Genomic DNA, 21,235 nt, shown 5'->3' on the forward strand with positions numbered 1-21,235 from the left:
AATGGGAATATATAATTAATTATAATTAACCTTAGACATGTGTTGGATGCATTGCATGTTTTCCTGTGTCTGATTGCAAAACATTACTGTTATATTTCATATTGAATGTGTAATCTTGTCTGCAATCGTAAAATAAAACGTGTTGAAAAAAAATATCACATCGTTCAATATCATTTAATTCATTTACACTTTTAACAGTTTTTATAACATATTTATCGTGTGTTTTATCACCAATGAATTCTAGAGTTAACATTCAGTATGAGAAACCAAATTCGTTGTAATTGTATTACATATCTATCATTTTGCGCCACACATTAATATACCGTATTCAACATTTAATTATGAGAAAAAATACACTGTAATGGTTTTCTGTTTCCATATCATACACGTACCTGAACTATTTTGCTCGAGAAATGTAGACGATGCTGGTTTTACAAAATTTACCCATGTATACCTAGCGTCTAGAAAAAAGGCATTGGCAAACAGCGTAGACCCAGATGAGACGCCACATAATGCGGCGTCTCATCCGAGTCTGCGCTGTTTGCTTAAAGGAATTTCTGTAAGAAATATTCTAAATATAGAAACAAAATACACTAGACATCCCTAAATTTGGAAATAAATTGATCCAATTTAGAAGGATGGGAGAGTCCACTAGGCATAAATGGATTAAACAATATTTGATTCTGCTATTAAAATGGCTAATATCAACGGCATATAACTCAGCAACTCTCATTACTGGACATGAGCAGGAAGTCCTACACATTTGCAATTCACGACAATGGCATATTTCAGTGTCTGTCAATAGCTTCAGAAATGTATCAATAGCAAATTGTTCTGCAAATTTATAAATGTGTTTTCTTCCGCAATTAAATAGTCCAATAGCAGCAGATAATTCTCCAACGTGTGGATCATTGTGCATGTTAGATATTTGTTTGAAACAGCTTCACGCTATGGTGAGTACATATTTTACGTTTCAATTCATTTGCTTGAGGAATGAAAAAAAATTCCGACCACACACTTTATACTTATGCCATCAACATGGCTTGATGAATGACACGTAATGAAAAAAGCGTGCAGAATATTGTGCATTAACCCATATATGCCCAGTGGACTCTCCCATCCTTCTAAATTGGGTCAATTTATTTCCAAAATTAGGGGTGTTAAGTATATTTATTTCCATATTTAGAATATTTCATAAAGAAATTCATTTAAGCAAACAGCGTAGACCCAGATGAGACGCCGCATCATGCGGCGTCTCATCCGGGTTTACGCTGTTTGCAATGTCCTTTTTTCAGGACGCTAGGCATGAATGGGTTAAAACTCTGTGCTAATGACATATTTTACGTTAAAATGCAATCGCTTGAGAAGTAGTTGACTTCATAATATTAACTGCTTCTGGCATACATATTTTTTTACATGGCATATAACTCAGCAACGTGCCTATCACTGTGAAGGGAAAATAACTCTTGCTTATTCACAATTTATGGAAATGACATACTAGTATTTTAAATGTTTAATCAATTGAAGAGGTCGCCGTGGCGTAGTGGATATGGTGTCCGCCTAGCGACCGGAAGGTCATGGGTTCGATCCCCACTGTGGGAGCGTTCTTTAGATCTCCCCCAAAGACACCAAGTACTGGTTCTATGCCCAGGAAACGGACTCGAGAGCGTTCAATAAGCCTGAGGTTAATAAATAGGTTTAAACTAATCAATTGAGCGGTCTCTGTGAAAAGGGGGTTTAATGCATTTGCGTAAAGTGTCGTCCCCCCAAAACAGTGTCGCTTTTGTGACATTTTTTGTTTCAATGAAGTTTTTTCTTAGCAAACATGCAATTGAGGCGGAAAGTGTCGTCCCTGATAAGCCTGTTCTAACTGCACAGGCTAATCTGGGGGATGATACTTTAAGCACATGCATTAAGCCCAGTTTTCTCAAAACTCATTTCATTTGTCCGGCGAAAGTTATATCTAGTGTTCTTCTATGAATGCGCCACGTGTATGTCCTACGTATTCTGTGTGTGACTTACAGTTGGTGAACATGGATTTTCGGTAGGGTTTGCCCTTGGAGAAGATTATGGCGAGGATGATGTACTGGTAGGTTGAACTAACGTAGATGGCCATGTTCTCGTAGCTTATGTAATTATATTCGTCCTCTGGGTCGATTACGAAGGCCACAAACCTACAGAATACCACGAAGTAATAGAACGGAAATATTTTGTGTTATAAGTAATAATAACTTCATCATAATCCATCCGCATCACATATTTAAGCCAACGCCAAATATTGCATACATCCATAAAGGGTATTTCGGTTTTTGGTTCCATAACAACAACAAAATTCGTATACATTCGAATAACTTAGCAGAAAAAGATGTGCATTTATTGTAAGTAACGGTTGCAATTTACCGAATCATATTGAATATGCATTTCAAAGCGAGCTTTCCATGTATGTGTCAAAAGAAAATATTACAGTTCCTCCATGCGTTCTAGTGTCAATGAATTAAAACCAATTATCTTTTTACTTTTCCAATAACGCGATATTTAAACTAAATTTGACTCGATAAACTGAATGATTTTGAATACACTTTCGTTAAGTATCTCAGTAACCGTATTTATTCTAAATGATAATATTTTGTGACTCCAATTTTTCGAAAATCATAGATTTTTTCACTAGGTAATAACTCTGAATGTTCGGACAGTTGCATTTGTTTTCAGAAATCTTCATATTTGCGTTCATCAGGTGAAACATTACGCATGTTATTGGCGTCGCACTGAAGTGCGGCGACTCGTATGTAATACGTTTTTTTTTCGCTTATGGAAGGAGAAGTTATTTTACGGATCAATGTATATATTTTTGTTGTCAGAATATCTTGCATAGTGGTGATTTTTGTGTAAATTAGTGTAAATAAGTACTGCATTTGTGCCTATTACATTTACTACAACATTTATTGCCAATAATGCAAAGCTAATTCTTTAATTAATAACTGATCACAGGGACTGGGCAATAATAAAAGATCACAGGGACTGGGCAAATACGCGAACCGGTGAAACTTTATGGTTTTGTATAAAAACAAAACATTATCGAAATATATTTATTTTGTTAGTTTTGTAACAATAGCGCAGACTTTTGCTGTTCGAGTTTTGGTTTTAGCGTATTTTCTTCAATTTTACAAGACGACAGCGATTACACGGTTTATTGCTTTATTGATAACCGTTACACTACGGTCATTTCAAGCGGTTCCGTAGTGTAGTGGTTACACGCTCGCTTAACATGTGAGAGGCCCAAGGTTCGAGCCCCAGTAGAACCAAATTATTTTATTTGTGTTCTATGTTAACTTTTTGTTTTGATGTAGACATTTTAGTTTACATAAATATGCTGTTTTATTGTAACCATTTTTTGTTTTTTTATTATGCCCATGAAATATATGTGTGAGAGGGTGGGGGGTTCGTAAACGCATTAAAACTTTTACAGTGTTTTTCATATCAATGAGTACTCAACCCCTATCGTAAATGAGCAACGTAAGAATAAGTTCAGAATCATCTCCCCTTGAAGTTGAGAAAAATATGAAATTACGCTTACAAGATGAAGCAGATTTTTTAAAACCTACACAGTTCGGTTCCATTAATGAAAACTGCACACGGATGCCAATAAAAAAAGGAAACCAATGTAAATAAAATGAACTATGAAATATTTGGGGTTTACAGCACAAAATCATAGATAATGGTTATTTGGGGGTTATAACACAACATCATAGATGATGATTATTTGGGGGTTATAACACAAAATCATAGATAATGGTTATACCGTTATCTTTTTCTATTTTGATTAAAATAATCGGCCAATATATTAATATATTTACAGTAGAAAAAAATCGTTCCATGTAACTTCATTGAGTGCCTTTTACACTGAAATTCCCGACGCCCTTTGATGCTTTGCATCAATAGTTATATTGTTAACAATCTCATACGTCTCATAAAAACCTGACGGATGAATGTGAGTGATCCGTTGAATCGTTAGATTTGCGTTTGTAGCGTAAATAGGCGTGTAAAGCGGTAGACGGTGAAATCACGTGATAGTCAAGATAGCGACGTCGATGCCGAGACAGGTATATTTGGCTGTTTGATACCCTTCATTACTTCTGTTAAATTTTAAAAATGACGCTCATTTTCCAGCTTCATGTATATCAGTAAGAAAGTGATTAACGTTTATTTCGTATTAAAATTCGTTTTATATCTCGACTTTACTCTTAGCGAATGTCTTAGTGTAGCTGTAATTAAGTCACCCCGTCGTGATTTAGAGCGAATATTAACACCAAATAAACGCTAGTAGCTTTCTTGCTTATATGGCAGGAAAGAGAGCGGTATTATAATCAAAGCGCTGTAGGCACTGAAGGCCTGGGGCTAGGTTTAGTGTGACGTAAAATGCATTTACGATGTTTTGTCCGAATTTCTCCCTTAGTCCGAATTTATACGGATTGACCCTAGCGGTTGAGTGCAGAAGCTCAGAGACTGTAAGACAAGACAATAGTTGTGTATATACTACAGTGTACATAGACGGTGAAGGACAACACGATACTGGTTGTGGGAACGATAACCTTTTGTTCAACACTACAGCTCTGGTAGAGGTTCGTCTACATAGGCGGTGAAGATATACAACAACAACATGGCCGCAAAAAACTGTTTTTGTTGGCGTCAAATAAATCACTTTCAATAGCCTAAAATAGCTTTCTATTACATAATTAACAGATCAGGAAAACACTCATACTTTTTTTGTAATGTGTATACAAAAGAAAATCCACTTAAGCCTAATTATTTTGCCGGTAGAGCCCCGTTCCATCCCGTTTTGCTAAAGCCGGTCGACCGGCGAGGACCGGGATGATTCGTATAAATTTTTTAACGTAGTCACACTATTTCCCGGTTCCGCCCCGGTTGAAGCCGATCAACAGCCCGGCAGAGTCCCGGTCAACCCGGACTGGCTACGGTTTATCCCTGTGAAGCCCCGGCCGAGCCCCGGTTGTCGCCGGTAGTGCCCCGATGAAAGCCGGCAGCGTCCCGGCATAGCCCCGGTTGTCGCCGGAAGTGCCACGGTTGAGCCCCGGTGAAAGCCGGCAGAGCCCCGGTATACCGTAACACTGCGGCAGTCACCGTGTCTATACCGGCATCAGACCCCGGCAGAGCTACGGCAACGCCCTTGTTTTACCCCGGTTGTCGCCGGTAATGCCCCGGCGGAGCCCCGGTGAATGCCGGTGGCGTTCCGACAGAGCGCCTGTTTTCTTATATACCGTAGCTATACCGGGACTCTAACGGCATTCCCCGGGGCGTTGCCGTGGCTGTGCCGGGGTCTGTATGGGCCCCGGTGGAGCTACGGTGCCGTCCCGGTTGTTCCTGGTGCCATCCCGGTTGTTCCCGGTGCCGCGCCTGTCGTTGCGGGTCCTTCCCGGTGACTCCCGGTTCACCCCGGAGGTATTAAACATTTTAATACTTTCCCGGTGGAGCACCGGTTTTCCCCGGTTCATCCCCGATGGAGCCCCGGTTCATCCCGGTAGAGCCCCGGTTCATCCCGGTAGATCACGGATCACGCAAAGAGTCTCCGCCGGCAACATAGTGTGACTGGGACTTTACCCTGATAAAGAACGGTGTACGGATTGTGTACGTTGTCTCACGTATTATTTTTTGCGCTCGATTTGCGCGCTCGATCTGCGCAGTGAAATATCATATCCGGTAACTTCGTATATTTCCAAGAATGATCATGAATATTTGTTGTTGTTTTTTTTTTCATTTTCTTTTTTCTTGAATGTCTCGTTTACGCAAAATAAAATAACAATATCTTAAAATATGTTTATAAATACCAAATGTAATGTCTTCAAAAAATGTATCAGAAAAAAAAAATCTTCTTACTGTCTCCGTAGACACTCGTATCTTTTCTTCCAAGACCGTCAAGTGAGGAACTTATCCTCGCATGAATATGCAAACAATAATAAAAACTATATCGTAGCCAATGCTTAGCAATTTTGCTTCAATAATATTTATTACACGTTTTATGACACTGTCATGTTATATAGTGATGTTCTGTATTTGCAAGGCGGGTTATTGAGATCTGCGAAGAACTTCTTTGATTGCGCATGAATTACCGCCAAGTGGTAAATCGGACTTTTGGGAATTAATTCATTCGTGGGTTTTTGCCGCCAGCCAATTCTGACTGTCTCAGAAATTTATATCATTGCTATGGCCTTAGGGCTACGCCCCAGGCCAAAAATGATACAAGTTATAAACGGTATAAAACGGCGAAAAATACGTGCCTCAGCATTGACGTCGCCATCTTGAATATCACGTGATTACCCCCTCTGATATACAATGTGAGGCACTCGATAATTAATGAAGGGATCACAGTAAGAACTCAAAAACGTCTTCTTTATTCATTCTCGGTTTATGGTGTGTATCACTTGAGAATCAACTGTATGATGTAAATTACTTTATTTGATTTCTTATAACAATTAGGTATTCGTTCATTAGTGTCGAAAATTCACAATTCAATTATATACAGCTACGTGTACATGTGCCTGCTTAAGTGGCACAAATTGGCACATATTTTACTGTGATAATTTTGAATGTTTAAGACAAATAAATCAAAATTGCCACAGTTTGTTTGGTGCGAATTAAACATTATTGTAACAGTATTCAAAATGCTTATCATCGTGCTATGTGGTCAATGTACAACTTCGGAATATCGTTCGGTTAAACAAAGTGAAACTTAATGAAATTATGTTCAATGATTTGCAAACATTTCCTTAAAAATCGAATACTAAAGTGTTCGGTACATACAAGTACACGACATTATTAATTGTGTCTTGTTCTGAGAAAACTGGGCATAATGCATGTGCGTAAAATGTCGTCTCAGATTAGCCTGTGCAGTCCGCACAGGCTTATCAGGGACGACACTTTTTGCCTAAATTGGATTTTTGCTAACAAGAGACTTCATTTAAACGAAATATGTCATAAAAGCGGAAAATGTCGTCCCTGATTAGCCTGTGCGGACTGCACAGGCTAATCAGGGACGACACTTTACGCACATGCAGTATGTCCAGTTTTCTCAGAACGCGACTCCATTGTTGACGAGGTATATTTTCAGCAGTATCACAATTTTCGTATACTCTTTTTTGGGAACATAATACCTTAGTTTTCGGACACGAACAATAGTAAATATTGTTTGTGTCCGAAAACAAATAACGGTTAGTTTAGGATCATTGCGTACAAATTCTGGTTTGACGGAGCAAGACGTAAACGAGCCCAACCAATAATTTACGTTCCCAAATTATATACTTTAACAACATATAAGGTGTAATAAAACACAACGCATACACTAGACATATTTACAGTGCAGACATACTCCCATATCCTAAACCTAAGAAAACAAGCAAATTTGTTGAATTGATATCCCCCGCCAATATGCGTCTGGGCACAAAAGTTTTCTGGACGGATGGACAACACCCTTTGACCTCAATGTGTGACCTTGACCTTAGCCCTTAGGATTATGGGTGTTGAATGTGAAGCACCCCTAGATGATTGAGAACAACTAAGGCAAGTTTCATGGCTCTGTCTCATGTGTTAATGGAGATAAAGCTTTAAGCTTATATTAAAAAGCATTCTTTTCAAGATACAAAGGGCAATAACTCCATTATTAAGAAATGGTGCCGTTTGGCGTGCATCATCATGTTATCGATATTATCATATATATACTCGTACCAAGTTTCAATGAAATCCGCCAAAGCATTTCCAAGATATGGCTCCGGACGGACGGACGGAAAGACGGACAGACGGACAACGCCAAAATATTATCCCTCCGCCTATGGCGGGGGATAACAAAGCGGGATGTGTTAAGATATATGAATAGATTGTATAACACTTTATCGAAATAAAAAATAAGTGTATACTACAATTTTGGCAGATCTTTTGAAATGGGCGGGCAGTAACGCCTAATTTGTCATCGTCGGATCGGGTATTCTCAAGTATAGTACTATTTACCCCGGGGAAGGAAAAAATGCTTTATGGAAAACAGGCAAACTCTGGGGTTCTTTTACGTATAAATTCCGTACCTCAAGTACTAAGTTGTATAGTATATGAAATACACGAGGCACACTTAAGTATAACCTCAGCCGAAAATTACCAACAACACTTTAACGCCTATATGTTTCACGTATAAACAACTAGATGTTGAATCACGTATTAACGCCTATATGTTTCACGTATTAACGACTAGATGTTGTTACCATGACGCCTGTTTAATGTAGAAGAGGAAGAAGACTTGGACGGCCAGCATGATGATAATATGCAGGATCAGCGACAACACGGGGGCCACACTCGTCAGCTTCACTAGTGGGGGCACTCTGTGCAGCTTGCCGTAGGCGTGTGTTCGTCCGACTGTGCGCAGACAGACGGTCATTAAACGTATACATTAACCCATTTATGCATAGTGGACTTTTCCATCCTTCTAAATTGATTTATTTCCAAAATTAGGGATTTCTAGTATACTTATTTCTATATTTAGAATATTTCTTACAGAAGTTCCTTTAAGCAAACAGCGCAGATCCTAATGAGACGCCGCATCATGCGGCGTCTCATCTGGGTCTACGATGTTTGCCAACGCCTTTTTTCTAGACGCTAGGCATAAATGGGTTAAAGACTTGTAAAATAATTTAAAAATAAAATGTTATTTAAACAGTTTAAACATTGAGTTTCAATTGTGATTAATATATACCCGTCTATGTATGTTTTATATAAGGGCCGTGCTCTGAGAAAAGAGGGGTGCGTAAAGTGTCGTCGTCCAAGACTAGCCTGTGCAGTCCGCACAGGCTAATCAGGGACAACACTTTCCGCCTTAACTGGTATTTCGCTAATTAGAGGCTTTCTTATAACGAAAACTATCATAAAAGCGGAAAGTGTTGTCCCTGATAAGCCTGTGCAGACTGCAGTATTATTATTCTCATCATTTTAATAATAATATATTTCGCAAGGTTATTATGGAAAAAAATATTCATTCTTGAAAAAGATGTACACTCCGACAAAAAATATCCTGCTCGCCGGTGTTCTCATATAAAGAAAACAAACACGTTATGATCGCAATAAACAGTATTAGATGAATTACTTACACGTGACACTGAGACTTGTCAACAGGATAAGGTCGATGTAGAGGAACTCGAAGTCTGTCAAATTGTTGCTGATCTGCAACGAGAAACAGACAAGAATTGGTTTGCAGACAAATCGACAATTACAGATGATTATTGGTTTGCAGACCAGTTGACCTTATCAGACTAGAATTTGGTTTACATACAACGTGACCTTTACAGACGATTTTTGGTTCAAATATATAGTGACCATAACATACGACTATTGGTTGACAGATAAAGTGACATTTGCAGACGATTATTGGTTTAAAGACAAGTTGATCTTAAAAGATAAGAATTTTAGTTCCAGACATATTGGCATATTTGGACGATTTATTGCTGACACACACACATTGGCCCTAACAGAAGAATATTGGTAAAGAAACACTGTGAATTTAGCTATCGATATTTTACAGAGAAAGTGACCAAACAGATAAGAATTTGTTTAAAGACATGTAGACAATTACAGACGATCATTGGTTTACAGACAGGTAAAGAAGTACAGACGATCATTGGTTTACTTACACAGCAAACAATTACAGACGATCATTGGTTACAGACAGGTAAACAATTACAGACGATCATTGGTTACAGACAGGTAAACAATTACGGACGATCATTGGTTTAGAGACACAGTAAACAATTACAGACGATCATTGGTTTACAGACAGGTTAACAAGTACAGACGATCATTGGTCAACACACACGTAAGCAATTACAGACGATCATTGATTTACAGACAGGTAAACAATTACAGACATTATTGGTCTACAGACAGGTAAACAATTACAGACGATCATTTGTTTACATACTCAGTGAGTTTCACAGATTATAATTGGCTTAAAGATTTGCGGATAATTTAAATACATACATATTGACCCAACCAAAAAAAAGAAAATTGGTTACAGAAGAATGATCTAAGCATGCAAGAATTGGATTAAACTTATAATGACCATAACAGACAAGAAATTGGTTATATACTGAAAGGTAACATGGTCACTTCCGGCGATGAAAAATATTGTTTACGATAAGATAAAGATATGATAAACAACGTCGCAGTTTATCTTTAAATAAACATGACAAAAAAGCCCGAGCTTTATGAAAGGTTTACTAGTAAACGGTAGAACGACAACATTGTCCTGGCATTCAGAAACTCCATAGCATAAATATCGAGCATTCATTTCTTCACTATATTTGCATTCGGGTTTCTCTTGAACATTTTGCACGAGTTAAATGGGATCATCACAATATACTTATTGAGGTACGATGCAATCAATTGAAATCGCGTCTAAAATGGTCAGTGCCAGTTTGATATTTGAGAGCTATATAAGAATACTAATCACCGCTTCTCGTTTGATCGAATCGAAGGTGTCAAAGACGTTACCGATACATTTAAAGCACTGACAGGATCTGTGTTAGAGACGTACCCAATAGAGTATGAGAACTGACAGGAACTGTGTAAGACTGTAGCAGGCCATGTACTTGAAAATCCCAAAACTGGTCACCAGAGCGGCGCGGCCCTCTCTGTAAAGCAAACAAAGAACATCCCTTGAACGTAATGTGGTTAAAATATTAGTCTTGTTCTGAGAAAACGGGCTTAATGCATGTGCGTAAAGTGTCATCCCAGATTAGCCTGTTGAGTCCGCAAAGGCTAATCAAGGACGACACTTTCCGCTTTTATGGTATTTTTCGTTTACAGAAAGTTTCTTTAACACGAAAATCCAGTTAAGGCGGAAAGTGTCGTCCCTGATTAGCCTGTGCGGACTGCACAGGCTAATCTGGGATGAAACTTAACGCACATGAATTAAGCCCCGTTTTCACAGAACGCGTCTCGTATGGATTTCCCCGAGTTCATTGCATTGACAACAACATAATACATAGTATAACTGCTAAATCTGTGGGGGAGGGGGGGCGACACCTATGCTATATTAACCCATTCATGCCTAGCGTCCTGAAAAAAGGACATTGCAAACAGCGTAGACCCAGATGAGACGCCGCATAATGCGGCGTCTCATCTGGGTCTGCGCTGTTTGCTTACAGAAATTTCTGTAAGAAATATTCTAAATATAGAAATAAATATACTAGACATCCCTAATTTTGGAAATAAATTGATCCAACTTAGAAGGATGGGAGAGTCCACTAGGCATAAATGGGTTAATATGCAAGTCAATCAAACATGCAAAAATAACCAAAACAAATGGCAGATATCGACGTACATTACTTGAGCGTAATGTTTTTAGATATAGCTTCCATCTGAATTTAACAAATTTTAAAACAAAACAATACAGAATACCTTAGCTAAATCTTTGCTTTTGTATTAATGCGATGAATATGAGCTAGTGGCATGCTTTCTTACGTACCGTATAACAGTCGGCACACATGAAATGTTGGCATTCTTGGAAGTGAAAGGAGAGGCGACGGACGCCTCCGCCTCTGAAAGGCTGATTCCCGCGTGGGCGGTCTTGAGAGCGCCACAGTCGTTTGCGCCGTCACCACACATGCCCACATAGTAACTGTAGCATGCAAGTAAATGAACAGGGCAAGCGAGCATGCATGTATACCAAAGGTTTATGAAAATTAAAGAACATTTAAGAATAACGACAAACGTCCTTAGTGTACGTGACTCGTCTTTGTTTTGCTTTGTCATGAAAACGCGATTGCATTTAGACGGTTATTAATACGAAAACGCGTACATTTTAAATATGCGCAACATTTTTATGTAGAGGAAAATTAACAACGGATGCGATATTTTCATTATGCAGCCTCGTGCATGAATGGAATTTGAGCAGCAACACAACAAAAGGATCATCGATACTTAACTGAAATTAGTAATTGACAAAATAAACGCAATGGAATTTATTATGTACATAACATTAGCTAGCCTCCCTTAAAACTGAAAGACATCCTGTGTATTCAACATATATTTAGTGAAAAAGGTAAACATTCATAAATAGCATACATTTATAAACCGATGTTGTGTTTAAGTGAAAGGCAATTTACATGTTTACGTCCTATATAACATGCTTTACGGCGTAGAAAAATATTGGGGCACGAAAAATTTACAATTCGGTAACACAAAGCAAAATTCCACTTTTGATCTGACACGGACAAAGCAAGAAAGACGAGTGCTGTACTCGACATTTGATTTATATGTGAGTCATAAACCAATAACAACAGCTCAGTGTCTGACTCGACATTTTATCTATCGGTATAAGTGAACCACATGTCCAATTAAGCCAGCAGAGCGCTTTAAAGGGGGCCTTTTCACAGAGTTTGGCATGTATTAAAGCTTGTCATTAAATGCTTTTCTTTATATTGATAAATTTTAACATCGGACCTTAAAATCTACAGTGAAAAACAAGAATACAAGAATTAAAAAAAGGAAAAAAAGTAACCCTCAACTGGGCTCGAACCACCGACCACTGGAGTCCTGGAGTAAAAATCTCCCGCTTAGACCACTCGACCATCCGTTCTTATGATATGAGAGAATGTATTTTATACTTATATCAGCAATCCTGGTAGTTTCCCAAAACTAATGACAACAACAGAACTTTCCAAATTATTCATTTGTTTCGCGTTGCAACGCTTTATAATTTTCAAGTTTTCAAATCATCAAAAGATGTATATAAAGGATATTTAAGAGCATGGTAAATGTTCAGTATTACTATTTCCTCACAAATACCATAACTAAAACGAAAATTAGCGAATCTTAAACAACTTTTTGTAAAATTTTGTCAATTTTCCAAAACGTGAAATGGCCCCTTTAATCGACATTGTAATATTTATGTGAGACAGGATCAACAAAGCCAGCACTGTGCGCATGTTCATTTTGAAACTTACATGTCGTCATGTGACTTTTGTTTCTAGAAATCGACCAAACACCAAACGCTCACTTTCCACATGTTTAAACTGAGATTAAGCGTCTAGAAAAAAGGCCTTGGCAAACAGCGTAGATTCAGATGAGACGCCGCATGATGCGGCGTCTAATCTGGGTCTGCGCTGTTTGCTGAAAGGAATTTCTGTAAGAAATATTCTAAATATAGAAATTAATATACTAGACATACCTAATTTTGGAAATAAATTGATCCAATTTAGAAGAATGTGAGAGTCCACCAGGCATAAATGGGTTAAGTCTATTTACCCCAAGTCCTGTAGATTTTCAACAAGTTGAGCTTTCTGGTCAGGAGACATCCTCGCAAAGATGGTGCCACGTACGACAATCTACGAGGAAATAAAACTGACTGTCACGAAAAAGATGTTCAAATATTTGCCAATAAATAAAGTGAATAAAGAAAACTTTTAAAGCGAGGTCAGCATATAAGCTACATCATTGAAAATTTTAGCACCATACCTGAAGACAAACTCAAGTTATTGAGCGGAAGCCATTATATTTTTAGCAACAATGACTAAAACCCAACTGGCACTAAATGCAATCTCACCTTAAGAATGCATATAAGAAACGTACAAATAAAATAACAGCCTTATACGTTCATCTAAACTAACGTTATCGAAGAGAAACTCTTTTTGCACTTTTACTACGATGACCTTGACCCCACGGGCCGAAAACGCCATCCGGCGCTTTATCACACACACAATGTAAGCACAGTGTCTTCATCCTGACTGAAACTATTCAGCGCAAACGTTTGCCCGAATATGAGCAAAGGTGACATTGACCTTGACCCAAATGGCCTCAAATGCAATTTTATGTCAGCTTGAGAAAGCATGAGTCGTGTTCTGAGAAACCTGAGTATAATACATGTGCGTAAAGTGTCGTCCCAGATTACCTTGTGCAGTCCGCACAGACAGTCTCTTCTTAGCAAAAATCCAATTTAGGTGGAAAATGTCGTCCCTGATTAGCGTGTGCGGACTGCACAGGCTAATCTGGGACGACACTTTACGCACATGCATTATGCCCAGTTTTCTCAGAACGCGACTCGCATATTCGCTGAATAACAGAGATAAAACATTGTTATACTCATACATTCGGAAAAGAATGCATCAAGAACATTTAGACAAACGAAATAACAGTCCTGACTATCGGTTTGGTTATGGATAATCCAAATCATTTTTAAATACCTAGTTAATGCTTAAGCAATTGTTATCAAATAGTGAGTTAGCGTGAACAAATTGTATAAGCTTCAAACGTCTGAGTGACGAAGTGGTTGCAGTTTGGCCTTTATTTCGTAATTGCCTGGTTCGAACATCAGTCCCGTTACATATTTTTTTTAATGCGTGTTCTTCATACCATAGAAAATTACAAATAATTATGTCCGTTGTGCTAATAAAACAATGTTATATCAGTTTTTAAAATATGTGGAAATCTGTAAACGAAGCAATTGCATATTAATTGATGCTCAACTTGCAATACCTACTGGCTTTTAACCCATTTATGCCTTGCGTCTAGAAAAAAAGGCCTTGGCAAACAGCGTAGACCCTGATGAGACGCCGCATGATGCGGCGTCTCATCCGGGTCTGCGCTGTTTGCTTAAAGGGGTTTCTGTAAGAAATATTTTAAATATAGAAATAAATATACTAGACATCCCTAATTTTGGAAATAAATTGATCCAATTTACAAGGATGGAAGAGTCCACTAGGCTTAAATTGGTTAATATCATACCACGAAGGAAAAGTGTCCGCTATGGACAAACGCTATTTTAAACTGTACGTCGTTAACAATAACAGTATAGATGTTTACAACGAATACATATTTCATTATTTAAACCCTGTTAGACCATGATTGTATTGTTTTAGCTCTACTAAACACCCACGCTTAGCGTATTGCATACAATACCACGTACAATTAAAACGTTTTCGAACTGATTACAAAACCAACAAAGTCGGATAATGCACATTATAACGAGAGAAACCTCATATCCATTAACATTCAAAGTTTGAGCAAAGGTCCAAATTACACATTATACAAGTACCACGAGTTAATAATGCCTATACTCTATTCTTACACAAATAATCACACGTTGTGATTGTGGTGTCTTATTTATACTTTATACTGATTCAAGTATTCAGTGCGTCATGAAACTAGAGTGTTTTAGAGGTAACGGTAATTATATGGCAGTCTTCACATACGCAACCTAAAGGCGAGATTGTGACATTACTTGCGCGATCCCGCGTTCTAGACCTATGCTCAGTCGATAGCACGAAACTTTTCATCTCGCATTTTGCATCGCGATTTCGCTCATTCATTCTCATCGTGTTTTTGCTGCTTGCGAAAATCCGGATTTCGACCATTCGAAACATCGAGTTATCATATACAAAAAGAGTGTGTTTTCGATATGAATTACCCATCGGCCCAATCACATGTTCACCTTTTTATTGTACCCAAATATGTTTAAAATAATACGCGGTCTTCAAACCGATGGTCTGATTTGACCGATTAATAAATAAGACGTAGCATAATAATAGTTGATACTTTTGACATCAGCTCTGAGAAATGTTCTTTCAGTACGGCCCATGACTTCCCGGTGACCGCGAAGTGGTAGATGCGTCCCTGGCCCTTCTCAATGTCGGCGCCACCGTCTTTGATATCCTGTCAATATATTGAGGGAAATTGTGCTTCACATACGCAATGCTTACATTTAACAAAAGTTGAGTAACAATAGCGGACGAAAGGTTACATACATTGTGTGAAACTTGACAAAGCTCACATTCTTCTCTCTGATCAAAATTGTGCATATATGTGTATGTTCATATTGAACTACGCATTTCAGTAACTACTTTCATATTTCCATTTTGATATCTGGACATGAGTCTAAAAGATACAGATGCCTCCGCTAAATGTAATTGGACACAAACATTCGTGTTGTGTAACCGATATATATATATATGAAATGTAAAAACTGCAATAAGTAGATAAAATCAATATTTAAAGCATTTTAACTTGTTTGATACATCGTTAGTATTGCCTAATCCTGATAACGTGTGTAAATTTTTTGAAAATCCCATCATGAAAGGCAAAGGAACTAGCTGAGTACATATGTGTACTTGCATATTATCCACTTATACTATGAATATAGTACACACTGCACGAGTCTATATTGTGCAATATAACAACGCCGCCAAACCGAGTATAATCCCCAATATTGAAAAAAACATTTCTCTTGGTTCAGGTAAACAAATTTAGTTTAAACTATCGACAGCAATTTTGCCTTAGATTTGGTATAGTAAAACACGTATAAAAAACGGCTTATTAAGAGCTTGCTCTTATCACAAAGGTCCGATGCATGCGAAGAAACAATTCAAATTGTCGAAATTTCAGTTGTAATTTATTTTCAAAATTACCGGTAACGACGTTTATCTGTTACCTAGACTAACTTCCTACCTTCATATTGCTCTGAGCACTATCAATCGACCACTTAGTAGCATGACACCAATATTTAGCCGCTACTGTGGTTGTTTCTTCATTAGTCATTTGTATTTCAAGATTATAAACCGAGCCATGTTATTTGATAGAATGTCCCCAGTAAATAAAATGTTATTACCATGCTATAAAAGTTGTCTTCAACGTCTTCCCGTGCGTCTGTGTAGACGTACTCCACGTGCGGCGTTTCTGTGACGTTACCGAAGGCGTCTGTCTGTGGTGGGAACGCCTGCACGAGAATGATGGGCTCAGAGGGCTTCACGAACCCGCTCTCTCGGGCCACACTAAGTGCGGTCAACATGTTGTCGCCTTTAATCAAGAAATAGGCCGTGACGTCATGGCAGCTATGATTCACCGTTTTCAAGATTGTTTTCGACATTTCCCTTTTCTTCGAAAATTCAAGCTGAATGTGGCTTGGTGTAAAGCGAGGTTCAGTTATCGCAATTTTAATATATAAGTATTAACACACTGAAATCTTTTAATATGTTAAAAGACGTTGAAAGTCTCGAAACTTTACCAGTGACCATAATGGTTCTGATGTTTGCCCTGTTGAGCTGGTTGATGACCTGGGTGGTTTCCGGCTTTAGCCTGTTCTCCATGATGATGAGGCCGAGGAAGGTGAGGCCGCGTTCCACCTGCTCCCTGTACACACGGAGCACATGTTACCAGATAGGCGCTTTTGTAACCAAATTGGTCGGCGAACATGTAACAAGATAGGACCACATGTAACCAAATACGGCAGCGCACATGTAACCATATAAGTCGTGACCATATAGGTCGGCGCACAATTACCAGATTGGTCGTCGCACATGTAACCAGATTGGTCGGCGCACACGTAACCAGATAGGTAAGCGCATATGTAACAGGTTGGTCGGCGCATATGTTACCAGATAGGTCGGCACACATCTAACCAGATAGGTTGGCGCACATGTAATTAGATAGATCGTTAATTTAACCACTGAAGTCGACACATATGTTTCCAGATAGGTCGGCACATATGTTACCAGAAAGATAGGCGCACATGTAACCAGATAGGTTGGCGAACATTTAACGCACATGCAACCAGATAGGTCGGTGCATATTTCACCAGATAGGTCGGTGCATATGTTTCCAGATAGGTCAGCGCATATGTTTCCAGATAGGTCGGCGCACATTAAACCTGATAGGTCGCCGCATATGTTTCAAGATAAGACGGCGCACATTTAACCAGATAGGTCGGCGCATATGTTTCCATATAGGTCGGCGTAAATTTAACCAGATAGGTCGATGCATATGTTTAAAATAGGTCGGCGCATATTTAGCCAGATAGGTCGGCGCATATGTTTCCAGATAGGTCGGCGCACATTTAACCAGATAGGTCAGCGAATATGTGTCCAGAGAGGTCGGCGCATATGTTACCAGATAGGTCGGCGCATTTTTTTTTTTCAGATAGGCCGTCGAATGTGTTTCCAGATAGGTCGGCGTACATTTTACCAGATAGGTCGGTGAATATATTACCAGATAGGTCGGCGAACATTTAACCAGATAGGTCGGCGCATATGTTTCCAGATATGTCGGCGCATATGTTTCCAGATAGGTCGGCGAACATTTAACCCGATAGGTTGGTGCATATGTTACCAGATAGGTCGGCGCATATTTTACCAGATAAGTCGGCGCATATGTTTCCAGATATGTTGGCGCACATGAAACCAGAAAGGTTGGCGAACATTTAACCAGATAGTTCGGTGCAAATTTTATCAGATAGGTCGGCGAACATTAAACCAGATAGGTCAATGCATATGTTACCAGATAGGTCAGTGCATATGTTACCAGATAGGTCGGCGCATATGTAACCAGATAGGTCAGTGCATATGTAGCCAGATAGGTCGGTGCACATGTAACCAGATAGGCCGGCAAACATGTAACCAGATAGGTCGGCGAACATTTAACCAGAAAGGTTGGTGCATATGTTACCAGATAGGTCGGCGCATATGTTACCAGATAGGTCGGTGCACATGTAACCAGATAGTCCGGCGCACGTGTAACCAGATAGGTCGGCGCACATGTAGTCAAATAGTTCGGCGCACATGTCACCAGATAGGTCGGTGCACATGTAACCAGATAGGTCGGTGCACATGTAACCAGAGAGGTCGGTGCACATGTAACCAGATAGTTCGGCGCACGTGTAACAAGATAGGTCGGTGAACATTTAACCAGATAGGTCGATGCATATGTTACCAGATAGTTCGGCGCACATTTAACCAGATAGGTCGGCGCATATGTTAACAGATAGGTCGGCGCATATGTTACCAGATAGATTGGCGCATATGTTACCAGATAGATTGGGAACATGTTACCATACAGGGGTTACCAGAAAGGTCGGTGCACATGTAACAAGATAGGTCGGCGCACATGCAAGCAGATAGGTCAGTACACGTGTTACCAGATAGGTCGGCGCATATGTAACCAGTAGGTCTGTGTACGTGTAACCAGGGCCCGTACTCAAGTATAAGAATAAAGAATGTTCTTTTAGTTCGACTAGTCCAAAAATGCTCTAATATTGAGAAGTCTTGGTATTAAATTCTTCTATCGTCATAAGTCTTCGTGTAAAACATTTCGTTAGGGACATTGTCACATGGGATAGCCTGTGTATACTCAAACGCTTGCCGTATTTTGTCTTGGTTCTAAGTCTATAATTTATTCTTAAAGGGGCCTTTTCACGTTTGGGTAAATTGACAAAATTGAAAAAAGTTGTTTCAGATTCGCAAATTTTCGTATTAGTTATGATATCATTGAGGAAACAGTAATACTGAACATTTACCATGATCTAAAATAGCCATTACATGCATCTTTTTACGATTTAAAAAATTGAAAATTATAAAGCGTTGCAACGCGAAACGAATGAATAATTTGGAGACTTCTGTTGCTGTCGCTATATTTTGTGAAACTATGAGGATTGCTTATATAAAGTATAAAATACCTCTTGCTTTCTATCAGGAAGGATAGCCGAGTGGTCTAACTCGTTTTTACTCCAGGACTCCAGGGGTCAGTGGTTCGAGCCCTGCTAAGGGTTACCTTTTTTTTTCTTTTTAAAATTTTATTCTTGAATTTTTACTGGATCTTTTTAGATCCAATGTTTACATTTATCAATATAAAGCATTTAATGACGAACTTCAAAACATGCCAAAATCTGTGAAAAGGCCCCTTTAAGTCTAAAAATGAGTTGTTGAACACGGACCCCGATAGGTCGGCGCATGGGGTTGAAACATTATGAAGATAATTCAAATAAAGTTAGATATCAGTTTTCCAATGCCTAGAAGGTTTCTTTGCAACATGAAAGGCGAAATATTACTAACCTTGTACGTTTGGACGACTGTACCTCTACAAAATAAGGCATAGTTAACCCTACGAACGTGCAATATATCTTCATTGATGAATTTAACGAAAAAAATATAAATGCGGTAAATACGCACCTCTCAATTCTCTGCAATTTCGGATACTTTAATCTGTCGGACAGTGGCTTGTATGCTAGAGCGAGGACCCTGTATCCATGGCGTGTGTACGTCATTAATACATCGTGGAAATCAGGCGGAACTATAGAAGTAAATACACATGAGCCTCGCTATTGGAAAACAGGGTTAAATGTGTGCGTAAAGTGTCGTCCCAGATTAGCCTGTGCACTCCGCACAGGCTAATCAGGGACGACAATTTCCGCCTTAACTGGATTTTGCTAAGAAAAGACTAAATTTACACGAAAATTACAATAACGGCGTGAAGTGTCGCCCCTAATTAGCCTGTGCGAACTGCACAGGCTATTCTGGGACGACACTTAACTCTAAAGCATTAAGCCTCGTTTTTATCAGAGAGCGGCTTATATTATAAAAAGTAAATAATATATTTAACGTTGCGTTTATACTGCCAACTGCTACTTAAGAGAATATGTATTGCAAAATAGGGCTCTGCACGATTGTCATTCTAGCTCAGCGTATGTTTAAGCTGAATTATCTCACATTGTACGTGATATATTGTTTGGATTTCCATAAAACCATAACATTTTTGCCAAACTAAATATTACTTTTATAGTGTGTGCAGATGCAATTCCGTGCCTATACCACGTGACTTTTTAAGATCTGTGATGGGAGATTAAAGCGCGACCCAGTTAATATTTTGAATGATGTCTTTTTAAATATTTCACCATTTGCACAATATTGTACCAAACATAAAGAAGGAAGTCCGTACCGGTATCAGAGACGCAGAGCGAGGAAACCATTTCCGGTGCGCCCTTGGTGTAGATGTCGAAGTGGTCGCTGCCCAGCTGCCGAACGATGACGGACATCCGCTGCAGGCTCGAGGAGAACGTGAACTGACGGACAATTCCAATCTCGAATCTTGAAGTAAGCTGTAATGTAGTTGTTTGTTTTTTCGAAATAGAAAATTTGGATAAAATGCTATATAATATAGTATTTACACTACGGTACACTGCATTTACATATATACTTTATATTCCAGTACTAGAAAACATGCAGTGTAAAGACTGCACATAAAAGCACAAATTAATGAATAATGATTTGTTTGCAAAAAGCTTTGAATACACTTTTACGCATCGCTTCTTTTGTTCAACATGCACACAAGAGGACGAGAATGACCATAGCTCGAACGTTTTTGCAATTTGGCGTAGTCCATTTCGAACCAGTTTGGCCTGTTAAAAGAATCGTTGTAAAAGGAC

The 21,235-nt window shown here is 38.8% G+C and overlaps 1 protein-coding gene across 1 annotated transcript in view; it reads right to left on the reverse strand.

Annotated features, from left to right (window-relative positions):
- Nucleotides 1–21,235, reverse strand: part of LOC127878103 (polyamine-transporting ATPase 13A3-like) — a 59,880-nt gene that overhangs the window by 5,417 nt on the left and 33,228 nt on the right. Inside the window, exons 17-27 of the mRNA XM_052424521.1 lie at nucleotides 20,749–20,908; nucleotides 19,983–20,103; nucleotides 17,048–17,172; nucleotides 16,652–16,839; nucleotides 15,583–15,699; nucleotides 13,297–13,376; nucleotides 11,516–11,668; nucleotides 10,583–10,679; nucleotides 9,141–9,213; nucleotides 8,262–8,412; nucleotides 2,023–2,174 (exon numbers count right to left, since the gene is read on the reverse strand). Coding sequence (XP_052280481.1) covers nucleotides 2,023–2,174; nucleotides 8,262–8,412; nucleotides 9,141–9,213; nucleotides 10,583–10,679; nucleotides 11,516–11,668; nucleotides 13,297–13,376; nucleotides 15,583–15,699; nucleotides 16,652–16,839; nucleotides 17,048–17,172; nucleotides 19,983–20,103; nucleotides 20,749–20,908 — 1,417 coding nt within the window. The remainder of the gene's footprint in view (nucleotides 1–2,022; nucleotides 2,175–8,261; nucleotides 8,413–9,140; nucleotides 9,214–10,582; nucleotides 10,680–11,515; nucleotides 11,669–13,296; nucleotides 13,377–15,582; nucleotides 15,700–16,651; nucleotides 16,840–17,047; nucleotides 17,173–19,982; nucleotides 20,104–20,748; nucleotides 20,909–21,235) is intronic.

The sequence above is a fragment of the Dreissena polymorpha genome, chromosome 4 (assembly GCF_020536995.1).
Source record: "Dreissena polymorpha isolate Duluth1 chromosome 4, UMN_Dpol_1.0, whole genome shotgun sequence".
NCBI classification, from domain to species: domain Eukaryota; kingdom Metazoa; phylum Mollusca; class Bivalvia; order Myida; family Dreissenidae; genus Dreissena; species Dreissena polymorpha.